The following is a 22,517-nucleotide window of genomic DNA, read 5'->3' as shown; positions in this document are numbered from 1 at the left end:
ATGAAAGGGTGAAGACAAGGAAAAGAATCCCAGTCTTTGATGCTTTTAATATTAGTTTATTGAATTACATCAATTGTTTATGTTTCCCTGCCATGATGATACTTGAATGAACCTAGTGGATGAGTCATCACAGTTTGGGCAGGAGTTTTGCATCATCTTTCCAACTGTGTATTTGAAAAATAGGTTTCTCCATTAGCCACAGAAGATAAGCATTACTATAGTCTTCCAGATGGTTTGTCTTAGTTCCCTTTTCTTTCCCAAAGGTAGCAAATCAAGCACTTGCTATAAAAACCAGTAACTATCTCTTCCCTCCACACTGGTGATATCCATATATATGTATGGCAAAGGTATCCAGTACAGCTTCAGTGCAGTGTTTAACAGCCTGCCCAGGGTGGGAGAACAATTAGGCGAACAGTCTCACGTGCTTAATGCCACTCATATGAAAACAGTACTGCTCGTAACTGCTATTTGCTGTTCAGTCATGTAACGTGCCTGGCAACACTCACACGTTTTAGCCTTATCACTTGGGACTCTGACCTAAGCTTAAATGCTCACATTGGCTTAGGAGTCCAAATAGTAATTTTCAGAATTCAGGAACCCTCGGGTTGTTAGTGTGGTCATAGATATATTCAAAACTGAACTGTGGTAACACGCGCTACATGGTATTTGCGGTTTAGCAGATTAGGCAAATGCAATAGCTACTGAAGGCCAAATTACATCTGGTGTTTAGCATGCAGAAGATGGACCCAGCGCACAGGCTTAGGTGCTGACTACTCCAGCTTTCGGTAGAATACAGAGCAATATTCTTATTATCTTGCAAATCTCATTATGGTATGCCACATCAATAGAAGAAATTAACCCAGTTGTATTTCCCCAGTAGGATTGTTGGAAAGCCAGTGGTGATCACAAATGCACAGTCCTTGGTTTCTCATTATCAATTTTTATATGGTTCAACATTCGCCACCAAGAATTCTTTAGGAAAAATTTGGGCTGCAACACAAGAGTCTATCACTTCTGCCTACACAGAAGCACTAATATAGTAAAGCGGTTTCAACAACACAAAAAATGGCATTGTGACATTATTTGGTTTGAGGACATGGGTATCCTTACTGAAACCACCTGATGACTGACTGAACACTGAGTATTAGTTGCCATAAACCACCCATAATCTTGAGTGGCTCATGGCACAAAGACTCTGTAAATTACAGCAAGCGATGTGATCTGTGAGCACAGAGGGCAGAATGCACACCTATATACTGGCCCATGAATTCTGTATCTCATAATGGCAAAGCATCACTACTAGACTTAGTAGGAATCTGTTTTACTCTTAAATAAAAGCTTTATGGTGATGCATAATAGCGCAGACTAGAGCATTAAGCATCAATCTGAATAGACCCATCCTACCTTGACAAACAGAATGTCATTCCAATTAAAAAAAAAACAAAGCCACAGCTTTCTTACGATTATCAAGTACTCACTGTGCAAGCTCTCACAATCCCCATCTTCTAGAATGAGTAAAGCAACCTTTCCACCAGGGACAGCATAATACCCAAACAGATCATGACCTCCCTTCCCACTATAAGTGCACAAAATAATTAATCAAGCTAAATATTTTCAGAGGCTCCTTCCCAAACAATTATACACACACACCCTACAATCCTCCTTTGATGTAAACCAAATGCCAGAAGGCCATCAGTTTGGAAAATCAAATTCCTGGCAGCAGAAGCACATAACTCAAACAAAAAGACCCCAGAGATCCCTATCAAAGTATAATAAGTATCCTAATGTCAAACTGCAAAAACACACGTCAAACAGACTGTACTACCTCAAAAACTAAGGTTACAAAACTAGCTCATACCCTCCTCTTCACAATTTACCCATATCCCCATCCGAACAATGCTCATTTGCTCCACAACCAAAAACCCTGATCTTTTGACTACAAACATATTAGGTCCCAAAACGTCTGCACCAGCAGTATTGGTAAAATATGTTGCATATCTCCCTACTCTTGCAATTGCCAATATTATCAGCTTATTTAAATTATTTGACAACATCCACAACTCAATTTGGATATCTATTTCTTTGACCAGACTCCCAAAACAGAAACTATGTGAACGTAAGAAGCTTTTGTTTTTCTACTCTGCCCATCCCAGCTATTGACCATCACAAATTTGCAGCACTATGATAATCAGGGTGATTGTGAATTTTAAACACACACATACAGATGCAGACAGAAATACCCACACACATCTCTGCAGAACTACCAATGTAGAGTCTCCACTGGAACTAAATACACCCCTTACACGATTCAAAACACTTGAAACTACATTTAAATGTCCATTTGACCAAGTTCTTTCTGATCTCTGCCAAGGAGCAAGTCATCCGTGCCTAACACATCTTCACTGTGTTACACTAATCTCCAAAAGTTCTCCATCATCAAAAAGATATAAGGTGAGGAGACAGAGGCTTTCCCACCCGAAAATAATAAACAATGGCATATCCTCTTTCTCAACCTCAGATTACACCTTCACAGCTTCTTATACAAAGGAATCTCTACAAACAATCTTAATCGACCAGCTCCAGGTATGATATCATACCCACAAACAAGCAATAAACTGAGAAGTGAATGTAACATATGTGCGTATAGATAAGCCATTTCATAGTTTGTATACTACAAATCGCGGAAAATAAACAATACATCACAATGCACAGATGGAAACCAATATTCTATTAAAATTTAACAATGTAAAGAAAAATATATATTCTCTTCATAAGGAACATGTACCTCTTCATCACTGCGGAACAATATACTTGAAGATTTTGCTGTAGGCTTGCTTGCTTTTATATTCTCTTGGGGTGGATTTACAGGTTTTTGCGATTTTGCTGGTGCAATGTTAAATAGGTTATCCTACAGACGAACAACATTAAATTACATAAGTATGTGATTACTGTTCAGTTTGGCTATTATAAATTACAATACATGCTTGCCTTTTTTTAAGCTAAAAAAGATTTGCTATAAAAATAAGTGACTTGTGTTAGCTACTTTAAATACAGTGCACGTCTTATCTGTAATGAATACTGAAAGAAGAGTAACATTAATCTCTAAACACAATTATAATTATTCCCAGAATTAATAATTAGACAACAAAGTAAAAAGAAGACTAGTTGATATAAATGAAATAAATAAGTAGTAGAAGTAACTGTTAAAAGGATGTGTACAGTAATTAAATTAAATCAGCCCACCACAGCCAGCAAAAAATTTAAGATCTAAGGTTGGGGACTGAATTTGCAACCTGTGTGGGGTTGTACCTCTGCTTTTTTAAATAGAAAAAAGTAAGAGGATAGCGATAGAAACATTAGGAGAATGCAACATAGCCAAAAATAAAATGCATGAAAGAAAAAACATTAATATCCACAAAATGTATGATTTCAATTTTTGGGATTTTCAGACAGAACTTGTATACAGTCCTCGAAGTCCTTTGGTAGGCAAAGTACCCCTCCATGGTCATACGATGGCAATGGAAAGTCCTTGTACAATCAACCATTTAGTAGAAATGAATGCTGGGTTACTGAGTAAGGTAAGCAAGGAATATAGACCGATCACTCAGCTAAGAAGTCAAGAAGTAGGAGATGAAAAATTATAAGTGAAATAAAGAGTAAGCAGAGATAACTGACCCACCATGTTGAAGAGATCAGAATATTGAACTGAATGTCCAGAGCATGCTGTTTTTTTGTGAAGAAACTAAGTGGACTCACTGAAGTTTGTAGGACAAACCAACAGATTGAAAAATACAGAAAGGGAGGTGAATATAATGAAAGAAACTAAGCTGGAAGAGAAGTTTAGCAGCGAAGGGTCAGAGTGAAATATGCATGTGAGAAACCACTGGGTAAAATGAAACAAACATGCCCACGGTCTCTCTGGCAAGCCCATACTGACCAAAATATATCTTGCAAAGGATGCATAACGGTTAGCATTTCAAAAATAGTGTAATTTTAATCACTGCTCTCGAAAACATCTCATCCACTTAAATACAGGTTTAAAGTTATTCCATTTACTTACCAAAAACCTGTTGCCACAGCTCTTCACAATTCTATTACTCCAAAAATAACATTTAAAAATACAAAATAAGTAAAAAGTTTCATTTACCTCTTCTTCATCGTCAAATAGGGAAAGGGCTTTAGTTGTTTTGCTTGCAGGCAGGGATGCAGATTTTGTTTGACTCACTTTTGGACCGGGAGCAAACAAATCCTGTTCAAAGCAAAGAAACATATTGAAACAAATTGCTCAACAATAGGATAGTGAAATAAAGTTTTACATTTGAACAAAAGGAATATGATTACATTTATTTTTTGTCAAATTCAAATTTCAAATGTATTTCTATCGTTATTAGTTGAAACCATCATATGCAAAACATTCAAACATTGGTCCTGACAATCAGAAACAATATATATCATGATATAAAAAGTGTGATCCCTGTTAACAAATACATGACAATCGTTTGGTTACTTTAAAAACTGTAACAACGAATGTAAGGAATACAATGAAACGCAGTGCTTCTTGTTATATAACTCTGGAAAAAAAATTTTTTAATGTATTTTTATTTTCTGCTTTGATACATATCAGGATACACATCGTAAACATTACAACTGAAAAAATTGATAGCATCCAAAAACTTGTCATCATCAACATATCAGACCCCTCCATCCCTTTAGTTCCTATTGGTTTGTGATTACCACCAGTGTCTTTACATGTCCATTACGCATTCCAGCTTGGGTTGGGAGAACAGCAGTAGTTACCGACCAGAAGTTCAGGGAGGCGAAATCTAGTTGGAACCTGGTGACGTCTACCTCACTTGGGATCCCCAGCACCACAAATTGTGGTTCGACCGGCAGAATCCCCCCTAGGACCATACCTAGTGTCTCAATTATCTGCGTCCAGTACATCTGCAACTCTGGGCATGCCCATATTGTATGAAAAAAGTCACCCTTGACCGTTTTACAGGTGGGGCAATATGGCGACACCGCTCTTCCCATTTTATGCAATCTGTCCTTGTCGTAGTAGATTCTATGTAATACCTTGTATTGTATGAGGTGAGTCTTGCCTTAATGGCTACTTTTCTGGGGTGCATTAATGCAGCCTCCAAATCTATATCTTCGAGTGGTCCCACATCCCTTTCCCATCGCGCTTGTAGCCCACTCATCCCATTTGGAATCTTATTGTTAACAGTCTTATAGGTGAACGAGACCGCTTTGCTTCTTAGCTCTTCCTGCAGGAGTCTACCTTCTATTTGTGCATCCTCTGGAAGGTGTTCACATTGGATGCTCTCTGCCTTCCATGCGTGACGCAATTGCGCATACTTAAGACATTTTGAGTTATGCATGTCATATTCCTGCTTACGTTTTGTCCACGTCTTGAGTTCTCCTTTCTTGATGATGTCTCCTATCGTGGAAATCCCCAAGAGATCCCAGGCCTTAACCCTTTTAGCTTACGTATCTCTTTGAACCAACTTCCTTCCCATATTGGCGTGTTCTTTGTGACCCAATTCGCCCACTCCATGGCTTTAGTCGCTCGTGCCCATGCAGCCAGAGTAACTTGCGTTGGGGGCAGTAGGTGGGAGCCCCCCTTCCCTCCTTATAGGTAGTGTGGATGCATGTGTGGTGTCTTTTCTTCTCTCTCTAGGCGGTACGTGGGATGTTCTCTATCTTTATTAATCCATTTGTTTAGGGGTACAGATGTGATGCCCAATGGTATGCCTCTATATCTGGGCTGTGCAATCCCCCTATTATAAGGGTTTCGTTGCAGTATCTTGAGCACAACCCTGGGATGTCCACCCCTGCCACAATAATGATAAACTTTTGCGGTCTATCTTTGCAAAAGTAACATCCGTAAAACATTAATCATTCAATTGCTTTAGTTGAAGCAATTATTTTTATTTTCCTCAATGCTCATAAACACCACTGTGAGAGTCCTATTAATTACTTATAAAGAAGCAATAACAACTTGTGTGCATGAACAGATGCCCAGTACATTAAAAGAGAATTTTAGAAGGGATCTCCTTTCAGGTAGTAGTGTTGGACAAATGCAAACTGTAAGAAATCAGGGCTTTTGTAAATGTCCCCTCACTTTTAGTTCAAATGCGGTGATGGGTCACTCCTGAGTACAGTGTAATAAGAGAGCAAAAGTATCAAGAATCCGGAGAAGGAAACAGCCAGGTTTAGAAAAGTTTACGAAACACAGGGAGTGAGTCACATTCTCTCAGTGTAGCAGTCTTGGTCCAAGATAAGAGAATGCTCAGCTTCCTTGGTGGGATTCCCTAATTCTGGGAATTAAGGCCAGCCTCAAATGATTAGAGCATAACGGTGTGCGGGGGAATACAGAGACACCAATGATCTAAACAAAGAGGTCCGGTATTTGCATATAGCATAATGCGTTAAATTGCACACGCTGCTCAGTGGGTAGCCAGTGATAAGTCCTTAACAAACTGGCTGGGTAGGAAAACATGGGGGGGGGGGACGTGGGGGAAGCAAGAGACGTGCAGCAGCATTTTGCACAGTCTGAAGTCGTTTGAGTAGTGATTTTGTAACCCACTGGTACAAGAAAGTCCTATAGTCCAGCCTACAAATAACTAGAGCATGGACTATGGTTCTCTGGGCAAAGATGGGGATACAAAGGATCTTCCTGAGCCATTTCAGTATGCAAAAGCAAGTTGCTGCTACCGTGTTAATCTGCTGACTCACAGTGAGTTTGTAATCCAGCCAGAAATACCAAATTCTTTACGACTGGTACTGGATTAGGTGGCTTATCCATAGTCACAGTCCACAAGTGTGAGCCCTAAGGGGTAGGGGGTTACACCAACAAGACCACCGTATTGCCTCAGTTTAACTTAAAGGCATTAACACACATCCATGATGAAACGTGGGAGAGACAAGAATGCAAGGCCATCATATTCTGGTTGTCTTTGATGACAGAGATACCACAATTTGCATATCGTCTTCATATGGAAAAAATGTAAGGCCACCATTTTCCACTATATCTGCCACTTGTCCGACATATAAGTTAAAGAGCAGAGGACTCAAGGTGGATCCCTGAGGTACATCAGAGGTTAAAAGATTTTGCCCCCATTTGATGACTGTTAGTGGTTTTCGACCCCAACAGTGGATAACAGCACACCCAGTCAAGTTTCCCAGATCACTCAATACATGCACAACACATGTACATGAGGTAGCATTTTTTCTATTTGGGAAACCCCTTCACTTCTTTCAAATCATTTCTTCATAAAATGATTAACAAAGGGCCCCAGATCTTCTGGGCACAAATGATAATCATTCTCACTGCAAATAACTGTATAATCAGTTACACTTCTCTTGGGCCGAATAAGAATCTAGAGTCCAGAAAAGTCATTTATTGACAGAAATGGGGAGGGCATGTCTTGATGGGTCCTTACCATCTAGAACAAAATACTAGACTGTTAAGAGAAATGAACAGTCATACAAATGTTAATAATATATACTAAACATGCTGGCTAAATTAAATTGGCACAAAAGAGGGTGATTCAGATGCTCCGTCCATCACCACCTTTTGTACCGCTTTTGGCCGCCATAAGTGTGGCAGGGTATGCTCAGACGTGAGTCCCTTGCTCACTTTGCCACTGGATTCAAGCAAGCCGGGCTGAAGACGGCTGGAATGCCAGAAACCGGTCCTCGGAAGCTTGTTTCCGGTTCAGGGAAGACATGGCTTGGCAGTTCGGGCTGGACTGTTCCCATGAGGCACAGGGTCAAACTGATTTGCATATAGCCATGTCTGAACTGGGGTGGCAGAGTGGGCTAAAGAACGGTGATGGATTAAACCCAGATCTTTTGACTGGGTGTGAGTGTTTGATTGATTCAGATGCTCCGTCCATCACCACCCCCTTTTGTACGGCTAAATTAAATTGGCAGAAGCTCCTTAGAGGCATTATAAAAAGGTGTCTATAGTAAAATCAGGGAAATTGTGAATGTAATTGGGGAAACCTTACATCAAATCCTAAGGATCTCCAAATATGGTGTGCAGGATGAAATGGCCACTGTTGGAAACAGCACTGTCTGGAACGCTGAGGGGGTGACCCGGCCAGACAGAACACACAGCTCCTGTGAGGTGCAGGTGATTACACACAGTTTACAGCCCGTGCTCACTCTTGGGTAGCTTGGCACTGAACAGTCAAGCATCCCTCAGAGCAATGTGTAAATCAAAAACACAGCATGCAAACACAATAAAAATTCTGCATGACACAAATAAGAGACTTGCTGTTGAGAAATGTCATTTATATTAAACATTCACATTAAACAATGTCGCATGAATATATTGGAGTTCTGGGCATAAATCACACTTGGCAATATTACTAGCAGTACTAGGCAAAATTTGTGTTGATCAGATCTCGATAACATGCACACATGGGAAAAGCCCTATTCTTTACCCCACACAAGCACCCTTATGCAGTGCGACAAGTTGACATATCACTAAAATATGCGTACATAGAACACTTTTAGCAGCACCGCGGGACGAGGCCACATGGATAAACCCATTGTTGAGAGGTTAAGTACTTTTAGTAAGAGAACAATGTATAAACCAACACCGTCGACCAGTGTGGTAAAGCACAGAGTGTCCACAGATGGTCACTTCCACACACTCACTTTGCAATGCAATGCAATGCAACAGGTACTAGCCTGGTCCGTATGGATATTTTCACACTCATACACACCTTACACCCTAATGCGGTGTCACGGATACCACGCTGGACAATAGATAACACGCTGCAGGTGCTGTGGCACCAAGTCTCTCGCCATCCTCAAATTCACCCCCACTGTCCCAAACACCCTCAATGGAAGTTCACCAACCCCCAACTCTGGGCACAAGGCCGCTCATGGCTGAGGTCACACCTCGTCTGGGTCCCCGGAAAGCAGTTGGGGATAAACATTAAGTATAAATAGGAGGTAGACATATACATAGGATGTCCTGGCGCCACGCATGAAGTTCACCAACAAGTTGTGAAGCAGGCACTGGCCTGGAGCAACAATTCATTACAAACAGGAGCCCAACAGGGTCTTTCGGCACCAGCCCAGTTCTGTGAGGCACAGGGAGGGTCACGCAGTATCTTGACCTGCTCCCGAAACTTCTTGGAAGCATTCCCCCAGCCTAGTCAATACCTCTTGTTACTACCTGGTGTAACAAAGTCTTCAGGAGGGCTAGATGGGGAAAGGGCAGTTTTTTCACTGTGATGGGACCAATGAGGAAACAAGCAGTGAATGGGGAAAAACACACAGGGGAGCCTCTGGGCTTGAGGAGGCAACCTCTCTGGTACAAGCTAATCCAAGTGGTGCACCGGCAATCCAGGGACAGGGTCTGGCGCACAACGAGATGAGTAGCACAAGACACTTCATGTTATATGAAGTAGAGTTGAAATTCTGAACCTCATTGGAAATGAGGCAATTATGTTTGCCACACCTTGATGTCGGTTGCACCAGATGATTCCAGACACACACAGGAGCAAGTTAATCAGTGCCTCACGAGGTAGAATGAGACTCAGCAATGGGAGCAACTCCCACCTCGGAGGGTTGCAACCTGTGAATCAGACACTGCACGCAATGAGCATGCAGTTGGAGCAGCGCACAAGAGAAAATTATGCATGATCGACGAAGCCGGCAATTTTGGATCCTGCAACCGGTGAATCTGCTCACCACCAAAAAAACGCTTATGCAAGCTGAGGTCCCTGCAGTAAAGGAACCACTTTGTCGTAGCTTCGGGCAAAGTCTTGAGCTCCACACTAGTCACTTCAAGTCTGTAGTCAACCTCGCACTGTACTATCCAACTTTCAGCAGGCGATGTGAGAACTTAGAGGGCTCCGCTGTCCAGATGTCACCAGTAGATGGTGTGTGCCCCTTGTAGGAGATTCTTGATGTCCCTGAGACCTCAGAGAGAACAGGAGACCAGCCAAGTGGTCCTTGAGAGTTCACCTCAGGGTGCCACATGTCAGCAGGTAGTCAGCCCAGGCCAGCCACTATTGAGGAAGGCATGCATCCTTTTCACAGGCAGTTATCCTCCATGTGCACAACAGAGTCCTCTGGCAATGTGCACCATGCAGTCCAGGTCCTCCGGTCCTGCGGCCCTACAAGCGGATTTCCCTGCTCAGTGGGGTGGCACTAGGTAGTTATCCCCCACTGGGCCTTTGAAGTTGGGGGAAGGTTCAAAAGGGTATTCCTTTGAACCACAGATAAGTCCCCTGATTTTTCCGTCCTGTTTGCCATGGGGCTGTGGAATGGAAATCTCTATCTTGATGGGGGCCGTGATCTGGCCCCAGAGACCAGGTGTCACAATCTCTGCCCCCATATATTATGCCAGGTCCGCAAATGGCAAAGGTTGGTTATCTTAATTGCCTGCCCAATGGTTTATGGCTGTCACTGGGGAATGCCCCGATGGGCTCTCTTGGCCTCCGGTGTAGACCAGCGCCAATCGCCAAGGCACACAAAGAGTTATATGCCTAGAAATTTCCACTTTCCATATGCGGCATTTCCATGCAAGATATGCCAAGCCCACCGTTACCATTGGAACGGGTTTGGCCTAGAGAATCCATAGATAGGAAACATCGCAAGGGTGCCCCTCTGCAATCCATTATTGCAGCTTAAATACAGGCGATCCCTTCCCCATGATAACTTAAGGGAAGAGCAAACCTCCTTGGTAGGGGAACCTTTGTGGGTCTTCCATTCTACCTGGGCAGCGAACACCCCTGAGTGCCTACCCAGCGCTTCGCATTCCATCCGAGTGGAGGTGAAAGGCCCCCCTCTGGCTGGACCGTGTTTGTTACAGGCCAGCCAGAGTACGCACGCAAGGCCGATCTCATAGACCTGCTGTGGCAGGTCAGACACATTTTTAAACGCAGTCCGTGCGAGCACGGACACTGGGAGCAACTGCAGGTCAAATACATAGGTAAACCACACCAGTGGTGTAAGTGCACACCCAGGTCACAAAGGCAGACGTGACCTACATTTACAAACATCAGGTCCACACCACTTCCTTCTCCGATTAGATGTGTTAAGAACTTGGGAGTTCTAATAAACAACAGACTTTCGTACATGGATCAAGCCAATGCTGCATCCTCAACTGCTTTCTTTGTATTAAAAATGATTAAGAAAATTCTTCAGTTTATACTGGGCCCTTTGCAAAAACCAGTTGTCACCTCTCTGATCCTTGCAAAGATTGATTATAAGGGCTTTTTCTTAATGCCCATCAGAGGGTCATTAATAAATTGCAATCTGTTCAGAATGCTGCTGCTTAGGTGCTGTGTAAAATTCCAAATCATGAGCCTGTCGCCAAACTTGTCTAAGCTCCATTGGCTCCCCGGTCAGACAGTGGATTACATTTAAGGCTTTGTGCACCATGTGTAAGGCACTGCACGGGACAGGGCTTGACTTTCTGTCAGCCCTTGTGCTCTGCTTTGGTCAATTTGCTAGTAATTCCCAGGTTCCAATGCAAATTGGGGAGGCCATAATTTTGTGCTCGGTGCATCTAGGGCATGAAATGCTATTTCATTACACATTAAAACTCTTCCAATCTGTTGACCTCCAGGAAAGTATTAAAAACATTGCTCTTCTCTTTCTGTTAAACATTTCTTCTTGGCTTCTCTCCAGCTTCTGTTTATTCAGCTAGTGCCAAGACACCATTTTGGAGTATACGAGCACAAAACCTCACAACACAAGATAACTTCCTAACATGTGTCAGAGGGGTGCATGCACTTTCACACAACAGTACAGTGAGAAATGGCCCAGTGCCTCGAGGCTCCACATGAGAACCAGAATGCACAGTGGCTTGCAATGGCAGGCGGGCGGCCTGGGTCTCCTGGACATCTGCTGTGTCTGTGTGCTATCTGCCCGACAATGGCGGTCTGGATCCACGCTAGATACTTCCTTGTGACATACTTGTGACTCTTGAGAGAAGACCGCGAAAATTCCCGTGCTGCAGAGGCTGCTGCCATCATCTCCCTGACTTTGCCGCCGCTGCTGACCCGTGTCTCCTCCCGCCGCCGCTACTCTGCACCACCTGAGTGCGGCCGCAGTGGGGGGGGGAGACCAGGTCTGGGGACTACAACATCCAGGATCCCTAGCGGCCGGAAGCCGCAGTCACCCGCGCTAGGAGGCGCTACAAATTACGGCCTTCCCGGCGGAGCGTGGGGACATACTTGTGACTCTTGAGAGAAGACCGCGAAAATTCCCGTGCTGCAGAGGCTGCTGCCATCATCTCCCTGACTTCGCCGCCGCTGACCCGTGTCTCCTCCCACCGCCGCTACTCTGTACCACCTGAGTGCGGCCGCAGTGGGGGGGAGACCAGGTCTGGGGACTACAACAACCAGGATCCCTAACGGCCGGAAGCCGCAGTCACCCTCGCTAGGAGGCGCTACAAATTACGGCCATCCCGGCGGAGCATGGGGACATACTTGTGACTCTTGAGAGAAGACCGTGAAAATTCCCGTGCTGCAGAGGCTGCTGCCATCATCTCCCCGACTTCGCCGCCACTGCTGACCCGTGTCTCCTCCCGCCGCCGCTACTCTGTACCACCTGAGTGCGGCCGCAGTGGGGGGGGGAGACCAGGTCTGGGGACTACAACATCCAGGATCCCTAGCGGCCGGAAGCCGCAGTCACCCGCGCTAGGAGGTGCTACAAATTACGGCCATCCCCGGCGGAGCGTGGGGACATACTTGTGACTCTTGAGAGAAGACCGCGAAAATTCCCATGCTGCAGAGGCTGCTGCCATCATCTCCCTGACTTCGCCGCCGCTGCTGACCCGTGTCTCTTCCCGCCGCCACTACTCTGTACCACCTGAGTGCGGCCGCAGTGGGGGGGAGACCATGTCTGGGGACTACAACATCCAGGATCCCTAGCGGCCGGAAGCCGCAGTCACCCGCGCTAGGAGGCGCTACAAATTACGGCCATCCCCCGCTTCGCGTGAGCGCCCGGGGCTAAGCCCGGGCAAAGGGCCGTTCGGTGGCCGAAGGAGGCCGGGCTGGGCCCACTCTCTTGCTCCCAATCAAGCTATTGCCCTGATACGTCCATCTGTGGAAATTATTTCCCAAAGGCTATCTTACACCGTTGCCATTTTCCCTGTCCGCCCCCCCTGCTGCTTTCCTGAGTAAACTCCACAAGCTGAGTGTCGTCGCTGAGGAAAGATCGCTTGGGGTCTTGATTTGCCACCACTGCATGGGGCTTGTGCTGGAGGAATGTAACTTAGAAGAAGTATAAAAACATCTTTAGCCCCGCTCTAAAATTAAGTTGAGAATAACATCTGCTTGATCATCTACCATGGCTACTACTCCTGAAATAAATACACCCGCAAATGTAGGGGGAAATAGTAAAGGCATACTCGATAAATATTTAATAAAGTTTGCCTCTGATACGGAAAGGGAGTGCGCATTGGCCGAGCGCAGGGCGGAGCGACGCCGCTCTATTGAATGTATTAAAAGTAGACCTCCTTTGGCCCTACCACCTCAGATTAGTCCATCTGGTGCAGGCCTGGCCATAGAAAATGAGGATCCTTTATATACACAGGGTATTCCCATACTTTTGTGAGATACGCCCCCCACACCGGATGTCCTCAATGATATGGACACATACAATGTATCTATCGTTAGTGACCCTATTATGGGGATAGATGTTATACCCGAGCCCTCTCGAGTAGTAATTGAGACGACCAAAAAGAAGGCAGGGAAATTAGTTGTGCCCAAAGTTTATGGTCCGCCACCAAATAAAAGAAGGAGGAGGGGTGGTGTCCCACAAAGAGGTAAGATCAGCCATTCGGACTTTGGCAAAGCTACAAAGCAAAGTGTAACATCCGTATCTAAACCAAAGGCTGGGTTAATACCTGATTCTACCCAAATGGTTCCCCAAGAAATAGCATTAACCCCAAAAACCCCTACACTGACTGCACTCATGTCTGGCTCAGCAAATCCCTTGCATTGCACGTCCAATGAACCATTGTCTGCTGTCTCCCTCGAAAGTATTGAATACCTACTTAGGTCATTCACACTACCTATATTAGAGAGGTTGAAGAAGGTAGAGCAACGGCTGGGGGACTTGGAATTGGCTATTAGCAACAAAGCCAGGTTATCTAAAGATAACGTGAAACCAGCCCTACCCCCTGCAGCCACAGAGATATTAATTACCCCTGTTGTACAAAAGGGTCTAAATCCAACTAGTAAACCCATGAATCAAAACCAACAGAGGGCAAATCCTCCTAAAACAGTCCATTATCCAGCGCCGCTTGTTATTAGCGAAACCCCGAAGGGGGGGGGGAAATTTCGTCACTGGGAATAAGCAGGAGGTAAGGGAGAGGGCAAGTCCAGTCAGAGCAGAGAACCACAGGGGCCGTCAAGTTGAATTAACCCCAGAGGCGGTCCCATTTGTAGTTGTGCTCACAGGTGTTCCCACATTAGAGGAGGGCAGGAGGGAAGGGTTCACCCAGTTAAAAAACAAAACCATGCATTGGCTCAGCCAGAACAGACCGCTCCCTTTTAACATCGATGGTGAGATTATGCATGTTCGCCGAGTCTCCTTGCTGGGGAGCCGAAAGAAAGACATCAAGGGCGATTTAATAGTTATAAACTTTAGAGATCCTGGAGTGGTCGGATACATCCTAAATTGGATTCCAGGGAACGTTGGTAACTCCATCGTTCCCTGTGAACAGACCTATTTTTATCCAAGATCCCTGGTGGCACCTATAATGTCCAATCCTATGATTGCTAAAAATGTATTTGGGTGGGACACTGTACCTTACAGGGGACATAGTAATGGTATTAGGAACATGGACCATCTGCAAGAAAACAGGAGAATGGATCACTGATTGCCATTCACTCCGTTGGAAGTCGCTAACAGATTCGAACCCATTTCAGGTTTTGATGACTGCGAATGACGGACGGGGTTCTCTATTAACATGTCTCCGACTGGCGAGAATAAAGATATAAAAGCTAATTTAAACTCCCAAGAACAAACTTTGGTACCTGTACAAATTATACGTACACAGGAATCTTACAAGGAGATAGTCCCTCAGCTTCAAACACATGTATTAGGGGAAGAAATACCACCATCCCCCCATTTGGTTAACACCCCGGTGATAACTCCCAGTGTTCCATCGGAGTTGGCTTCTCTAACATCTACTAATTTAACATGGTTAACTAACACTGAAACTCCCGGTAGCATAATCTCATGGAATACAGCGGGCCTCGCCTCAAAAATCAATGACGCGGCCTGGCAATCAATAACTATGACCCACTCCATCATAGCCCTTCAGGAAACATGGGCTATCGAGCAATCCCATTTGTTAGGATATAAAACCTTTTTTACTTCGGCAGTCCCTAGCAAAAGGGGTAGACATAAGGGAGGGCTGTCTATATATTTGTCGATTCATACTGGCCCCACTGTCCTTAAGAGCTTTTTGGATAGTGTTTATTATCAAATACTTGTGGTAACATGGGGCTTTTTAAAAAAAATTGCTATTGTTAATTTCTAGAACAATATCCCCATGGCACACCTGGAAACCGTCATTAAGGAATTGTCAGGCACCCTTAAGAACATCGAGGATAGTTGCCCGGGGGTCATGGCTCTTTTGTGGGTAGGGGATTTCAATTGCCCATTATGTCCAATGAGCTTACATGGAGTGTGTGGTTGGGAAGATGAAAACCAGGGGGCATCTAGCCATTTTGCCCACACAAAACTAGGGGATATGCTTAATAATCTACTAGCAGATCATTCCCTGGCATTTATTAATGAGGCCTGCTCCCTGCCTAAATTATTCACCCCCACTTTCAACGCAAGAGGGGTAAAAACAATTTTAGATTTTACTTTATTTTCGTCCCGTTATGTTCCACTGGTCACTAATTGGGAGACACTTACCAGTGGTATAAGTGATCATTACCCTATTTTAGTTACCTTTAAATTAAACCGGGAAGTGCAATCCCACAATACTCACTGTAACTATGACCTTAATCTCATTCTTGGTCAGCAAAACGGATTCTGTATTAAATGGGAGAAGGTAATTCCAGCTACTTTTCTAAAAAACTTAGTAATTAGCTTCCTAAAGGAAATTAATACGTGCCTGACCCTAGAAGAGGACGAAGAGCTCGTCTTGGATTCCTTTAAAAAAATCTGCTCTTCAATTAAACAGCTTTTGACCAGAAACCCGTGCAATGTAGTTAAGAGAACCCCTGGGTGGTTTGACCCAAATTGCACTAGGGCACTGAGGGAACTTAAACAAGCTCTGCACATTACACCAACAGATAGACCACAGGTACAAATGGCAAGGCGAAACTATCGTGTCGCCCTAGCCAGAAGGAAGAAAGATATAAAATCTGAAGCTTGGGCAGCGCTTCACGCTGCGTCCGTACAAAAGGACACTGTAGACTTTTGGAAGGCTGTGAATGCTCCCTTCTATCAAGATGACCAGGGCCCACGTATAGACAATGCTATTAAGGCCCAGGAGTGGGTGCTTCACTTCCAAGCCCTTTATGGCATGTCAGCTTTACCAGCACCCCCCCCCCAATCATCAATAGTCGCTGAGGGAGCAGACCCTCCGTTCCCCTTAGATATTCAGTTTGAACTGGAAGAGGTTTATAAGGCTCTAAGGGAAAGCTCAGCTTCTAAGGCACCAGGACCCGATTGTGTCCCTATTGATGTGTTTAAAATGCTCCCGGACCTGTGGGCCCCTTTACTCACTAGAGTCTTAAACTGTTTAAACAAAAGAGGTTTTATTTTGACATGGCAGGAGGCAATCTTGGTCCCGATCTATAAAAAGGGGGCAAAAAACATTAAATGGTTTAGGTACATCAAGAACTTTGTCAGTGAGATTGGTCATCCTGAATATTTCTCCAATCTGGCCTCACTGGAACAGCTCTCGCGATCCACGCTGAAAAAGACCCTTTTAGAACATTTGGAATTACAAAAATGGAAGGGTGAAAGGACTAAAATAACCGTCATGAGCCACGATGAGGTGACCTCCCAAAGGGGCATTCAGCTGTATCTTGTATTAGACCAACCCCTGCATCATCGTAGGCTCCTGACGTACTTCCGCCTGGAAACTTTTTACAGACTTGTAACATTCCCGATATGTAACGATTGGGCGAGAGAAAAAAGACGCTGTCCTTGTGATGATAAATCATACCAATCGAACATTCATTGCATTCTTTTTTGTACTTTATACAGCCATCCCAGGCGACAAATTTTGAAACCTCTCCTATTAGCCTGGGGTTTAAGAAAAGCCAGAGATGCCTACATTAGATTAAGGACTTTAGACGATTGCCTTACTATTAGCACAGTGAGCTCCTATTTGAACACAATCTTAAGAGTGAGAAGGACCATAACTATGGAATAGCAATAGCCAATTTATTATAAATAATTAATATGTTTGTGACCCGATTGTATTGTTTTATATTTCTCTTTTAACCTTTTTATAGTGTTGCTTAAAGCTTGAGTGAAAAAGATGGAATTTTAATTGTGATTTTATCTGTATACTTTTATGAATTGTAAATTCAATTCGAGTAATGCTTTGAACTGAACTGAGATACTTCCTTGGTGCCAACGCACACACCAGCCCGTCTTGGCAGGCTGGTGGCAGGGGCCTAGAAACATCACAGATGCAAGGGCTCAGGCCGACCGGCACTATCCGGACAGACCCAGACCCAGCACAACCTTGGTGCTAGTGCATCCATCGCTTGTTATGACAGCCAGATGAACTGTTTCACCCCTCATTTAAGTGCTGCATCCCAGGTGAGGTAGAAAGGGTGCATACATTTCCACACTGTACTACCAGTGGGTAAGGACATACAGCTAGATGCAAACAAAAATCCGATCGCAAAGGGGCAGATTCTCAGAATCTGCCCCTTTGCGACCGGTATTTTTGTATTTGGGATGCATCATCCCAAATGCAAAAATCGCAAATTGAGAAATCGCTAAATTGTGATTATTTGCATTTAAGGAATCTCAATTGAGATTCCTTAAATGCAATGCATGAAAGTTTTAAAAATAGCGAATGCGCTAATAGGGCACGCAAATTACCATGAAGTACAACTTCATGGTAATTTGCAAAAACTTTGAAAAATGCAATAAAGTGCATTTTTTCAAAGTTTCATGTTGCGCACATATATGCCCTAAGGGCATGTGTTTGCGCAACATATGTGCACAGTTCAATTTCAGGGGTGCAACAGGGTGTCCTTTGGACACCCCTGCACCCTTGAAATTGCAATCTCAATTTGGAATTCGCTAATTGCGATTCGCAAATTGAGATTGTCTTCCCATTCATTCCTATGGGTCTAGCAATTTGCGAGTCGCAATTAAGGAATTCTAAGAAATCGCTATTTTTTGTGTGATTCCTTGATGCATTCCATTTTGCTATTCCTTAATAGCGAATCGGTATTTTTCGCTATTAAGGAATCGCAAAATGGGTTGTTGATGCATCTGGGGGTTATGCCCTATGGGCAAAAAGGGGCCTCGGTAACCACAGGAGGTGTCCCATGGAGGGGAACTGACCCCTGAGGTACGGGGACCCCACCTAGGGGGTTCTCCCCTGTTCAGGCAGAGGTCACTCTTGTGCCCCCACCCAGCTATTCACCTACTGTGAGCTTCACCCCTCTGGACATACCCTAGGGCCGCTCTGGCGGTAGGGGAAGGCACCTTCCGGGTTGGCTCACCAGTGGAGACACCAACCTGAGTAGGAGACATACTGGGCATGTGAGTCCACGGCATGAGCAGTGCCATGTCAGCCTACTCACCAAATCCACACTCGCCCTGGGTCTATGGTGTACCTTTTCATAGAGCACTTCCGGGTACGACACTTGATCCCAAACACGTGAGCACCCCGCCCATAACCTGTGTAAGGATGGTGCTTGTACCTTCCCACTATAGTACGGTGGGAACATGTCCCGAATTCTAGGGTCACGAACAGAGAGTAGGCGAAGAGTAGGAGGACAAAAGAAGCTAAAAGATTTGGGGATGTTTACCTAAGAAGGCCATGTCAAACAGTCACACACTAATATTTTTTAGTGATAAGTCAGAACAAGCTATTTCAAATCAAATTGTAATACATGCCCAATTGTAAACTTACCTTTACGATTCCCTCTCATCTTGGATTTCTGCTACGGAGACCTTGCAGGTTAATGGTTGTGATGGTTGGACAGGAATCATTTTCAACAATATTGTACTCAGTGTTTATAATTCTCCTAACATTATTTGGAGCACTGTGCCAGCCGGACAGTGTTCTCAATAACCAGAGAGTTTCTTCAATAGTTCCTTTTCCCAAAAAGGGAAATTCCATTGATGGGGCTTTCTTGTTGATAACTGTACTGTTTGAACCTAGTTAAGAAGCACCAAGACCTCAGTTAAGTTGGGACTCGGGGCAAGATGGGTATAACCATGGAACTCATACCTTGATAGTGGTCAAGCAGAGATTCACACAGTCTTCCTTACTGTTTAATTTATTAGCAGCAGATCACACTAAAGAAGTGCATAAGGTTAACTCCTTTTCTCCTAAATTTGGAAGCTCTCACAGAGCTTTGTATTCTTTTCAGAGAAAATATGGCTGTCGTAAGTCATACAATAACTTAGTTTCTGCAACTAATTTCTAGCCATTATTAGGAAACGTAACACTTTAAGATCAATTTAAGTTAGCCCAAAATAAGGAAATTTGGTATTAAGTCCAATTTCAAATCTTGTTGGCTCAAGAGTCAAAAACTGGAAGTGGTTTCCAAATACTATTAGTTAGGCTTCCATGGAAGCATTAATCCAGTTTTGATGGTTCAATGGGCCCGTTTCTTTGCTCTCTCTGGTCAAGGCATACTTAATCATTCATGTTACTTAAGGTGTGAGTGTCCTTCCACATACTGAGGTATAGATGTTTGGGTAGGCACGACAAGATGAGTTATATGAATATATGTCAAGACTTCTGCTCCTTTTTAAAAAGTACGGCTCCAATGGCTCTCAATATCTGAGCTTAGGTGAATGTACTCAGATAGGTCTTCAAGTAAATTTAAACCATATAAAAAATTGGGAACTTTGTGGACTTCGTGAGTTTAGACATCTTGTAGTCCAAAACAGGGTAATTAGTTGGCAGGAGGTGATAGCCAGAGCAAATAATCCCAAGCGACCGACTTTTTTCGAGTATCTACAGATTATTTATTTCATTAGAAAAAATATAAGTGGCCTATTCAATTCCCCCAATGTGTTGATAACAGCCCTCTACGGAGGAAAAAACAAAGGGATAGGAAAATGGTATAAGATGCTCCACCGCTCTGGACAAATTGCTTTAGTAGATAGACACTTAGATAGAATAGCCTCTCGACTCAATGTACTTTTTGTTCTAAGGATTGGGAGGTTCTGTGCCAGCTGGGAAATAAATCCTTACGTGCAGCTAATTATAAGAGGATGTCTCTTTTATCGCGCTGGCTAGCGTATTTGACACCGGAGGCCTTGGAGAGGATGTACCCTGAAGCCGAAAATAAGTGTTTTAGATGTATGGCTGACGGCCAAGGAGGGTGGCACCATATCTTCTTCGCTTGCCCACAGCTAGAATCTTTTTGGAAGGGGATATTTGCGGATATTGAACAGGCCATCGGGAAAACATTCTTGCCAGTGGTAGAGGTGGCCTTGTTTGGTATATGTAAGGATAGGAGCAGGTTCAACAAAGCTGAGGAAATATTTATATTCATATCATGTGCTGTCGCTCGATCTTTAATACTCCAAAACTGGAAATCCACGGAGGTTCCATCCCAATTGAAATGGTTTAATGAAATGAGGAGGACCTGTCATTTTGAAAAAACCTATGCTGGTAGGGTGGGAGCTATCGGGAGATTTGAAAAGAATTGGAAAGACTTCGGGAATCTAGAAGAATTGAAGGGGGGGTGATTAAAAAAAAAGAAATTTGAGATTAGATAAGAATATTTTTATTGCTATCAGCCGCCTCATCTAGGATCTCAATATGTTTTCAGGCACATTTGCACTTTATTAGCTTTTCATGCTGATTTGCACTATTATGGCACTAGCACTTTTAAGATTGCACTTTATTGCATTTTTTGCACCTTGCTGTAGCACTTTGATCTTATAAATTGCGAATTTTGCACATGATTTTATTGAAATCCTTAATGATAATATTGGCTGAATATGTCTCGATGAATTTTGTTCCCCTTTTTATCTCTTTTTAACCTCTCATTCAATAGGAAAAGGTTTTTCTGTATTGAAATGTATTGATATTGAAATTTAAAGTGAAGTTTGTTTTATACCTATTGCTCTGTTCAATAAAAAAAATTAAAAAAAAGATGAGTTGCTACCAGGCCTAATAGCTGGATACTGTTTGTGCAGCCTTGATATAAGAACACTGAAACTGCTCCACTTTTTTTAATAGGATGCTTTAGGCAAGCAACACAAGAGCAAAACATATATTAGTAGACCGATAAATTTGGCAAAAAATTTGACTTTTAACAAAGTAGTACTGTACTTCTCATTCTACTCATGTGGTTATTAAGTATTATTTTTTAAAGTACCATCTAAATTATTCTAAAGAAGCATGGCACGTAATTATGAGTAATTTAATTTCAATTGCTCTTCAAAGCATTATATAGCTTTACCTTTTCATTTTAAAGGATAAAATAAACCTAGTAATTATGTGGAAAGAGGAGGGATAGGTGAGGACAGTGGGAGGAGTAGGGGCATGGAGACAGGAGGTGGATAGTGGGAAGAGGGCGACCTTTTTAGATAACACCCTTTAGGGAAGAGGGGGTGAGCATGGTAGGTGGCATTAATAGAATGTACGAATGGAAAGCAATATGTGTTGGGAAGTAAGATCCCAAAAGGGCTTCCACAGGTTCAGCCACTTAGAAACAGTATTCAGTGTTGATTAGAGCAGAAGGTCCCACAGGTCACATCCTACACCTGCCTCCAAATGCACAGGAATGAGGCCGAAGACCACATGCTAAGGAAATGTCAAAAAGACTCCTATACTGGGACCATGGGGACAAAGGGGCTCATTACGATTGCTGTGAATCCGCCATCGGCAGCCTGCCGGTGGCAAATTCACCACCAAATTGCAGATATTCTCTGCCTGCCAGGTTTGCTGGCGAACGGGAATTCCGTCTGCCACAGGCAATCATTCCGATTGCCTAGCAGACCCGGAAAGCATACCCAGAATGGTGGCGGTGCCTAGCAGGCACAGTCCACCATATTAGGGTGCTTCATCTATGCCAGAGGTGGATGGCTGTTCAACATGCCATTCACAAGCTGGTGGAGATTGACTTCGGGGGCCCGTTGCGGGCCCCCCTTTTATTGGGGGAGGTGTGGGTGCACTGGGGGGTACCCATAGTAGCCCCCTTCATTTCCCTGCACCATGTGGCAGGCACTGCCACTGTGGCGGTTGCATTGTAATTCCATGGTCTGGACCACCGCCATATAGGCGGACGGTCCCAATTCCCATGACTCAAGTCTGTCCACCATCGTAATGAGCCCCAAAATCTTTAGGA

The 22,517-nt window shown here is 43.9% G+C and overlaps 1 protein-coding gene across 3 annotated transcripts in view; it reads right to left on the bottom strand.

Moving 5' to 3' along the window:
- LOC144754851 (WASH complex subunit 2-like) overlaps positions 1 to 22,517 on the bottom strand; it is a 770,229-nt gene that overhangs the window by 478,249 nt on the left and 269,463 nt on the right. For all 3 annotated transcript variants that reach the window (XM_078643106.1, XM_078643107.1, XM_078643108.1), the window contains exons 17-18: positions 4,148 to 4,249; positions 2,786 to 2,908 (exon numbers count right to left, since the gene is read on the bottom strand). In XM_078643106.1, coding sequence (XP_078499232.1) covers positions 2,786 to 2,908; positions 4,148 to 4,249 — 225 coding nt within the window. The remainder of the gene's footprint in view (positions 1 to 2,785; positions 2,909 to 4,147; positions 4,250 to 22,517) is intronic.

The sequence above is a fragment of the Lissotriton helveticus genome, chromosome 5_1 (genome assembly GCF_964261635.1).
Source record: "Lissotriton helveticus chromosome 5_1, aLisHel1.1, whole genome shotgun sequence".
NCBI classification, from domain to species: domain Eukaryota; kingdom Metazoa; phylum Chordata; class Amphibia; order Caudata; family Salamandridae; genus Lissotriton; species Lissotriton helveticus.
This window is presented reverse-complemented; position numbering and strand designations above follow the sequence as displayed.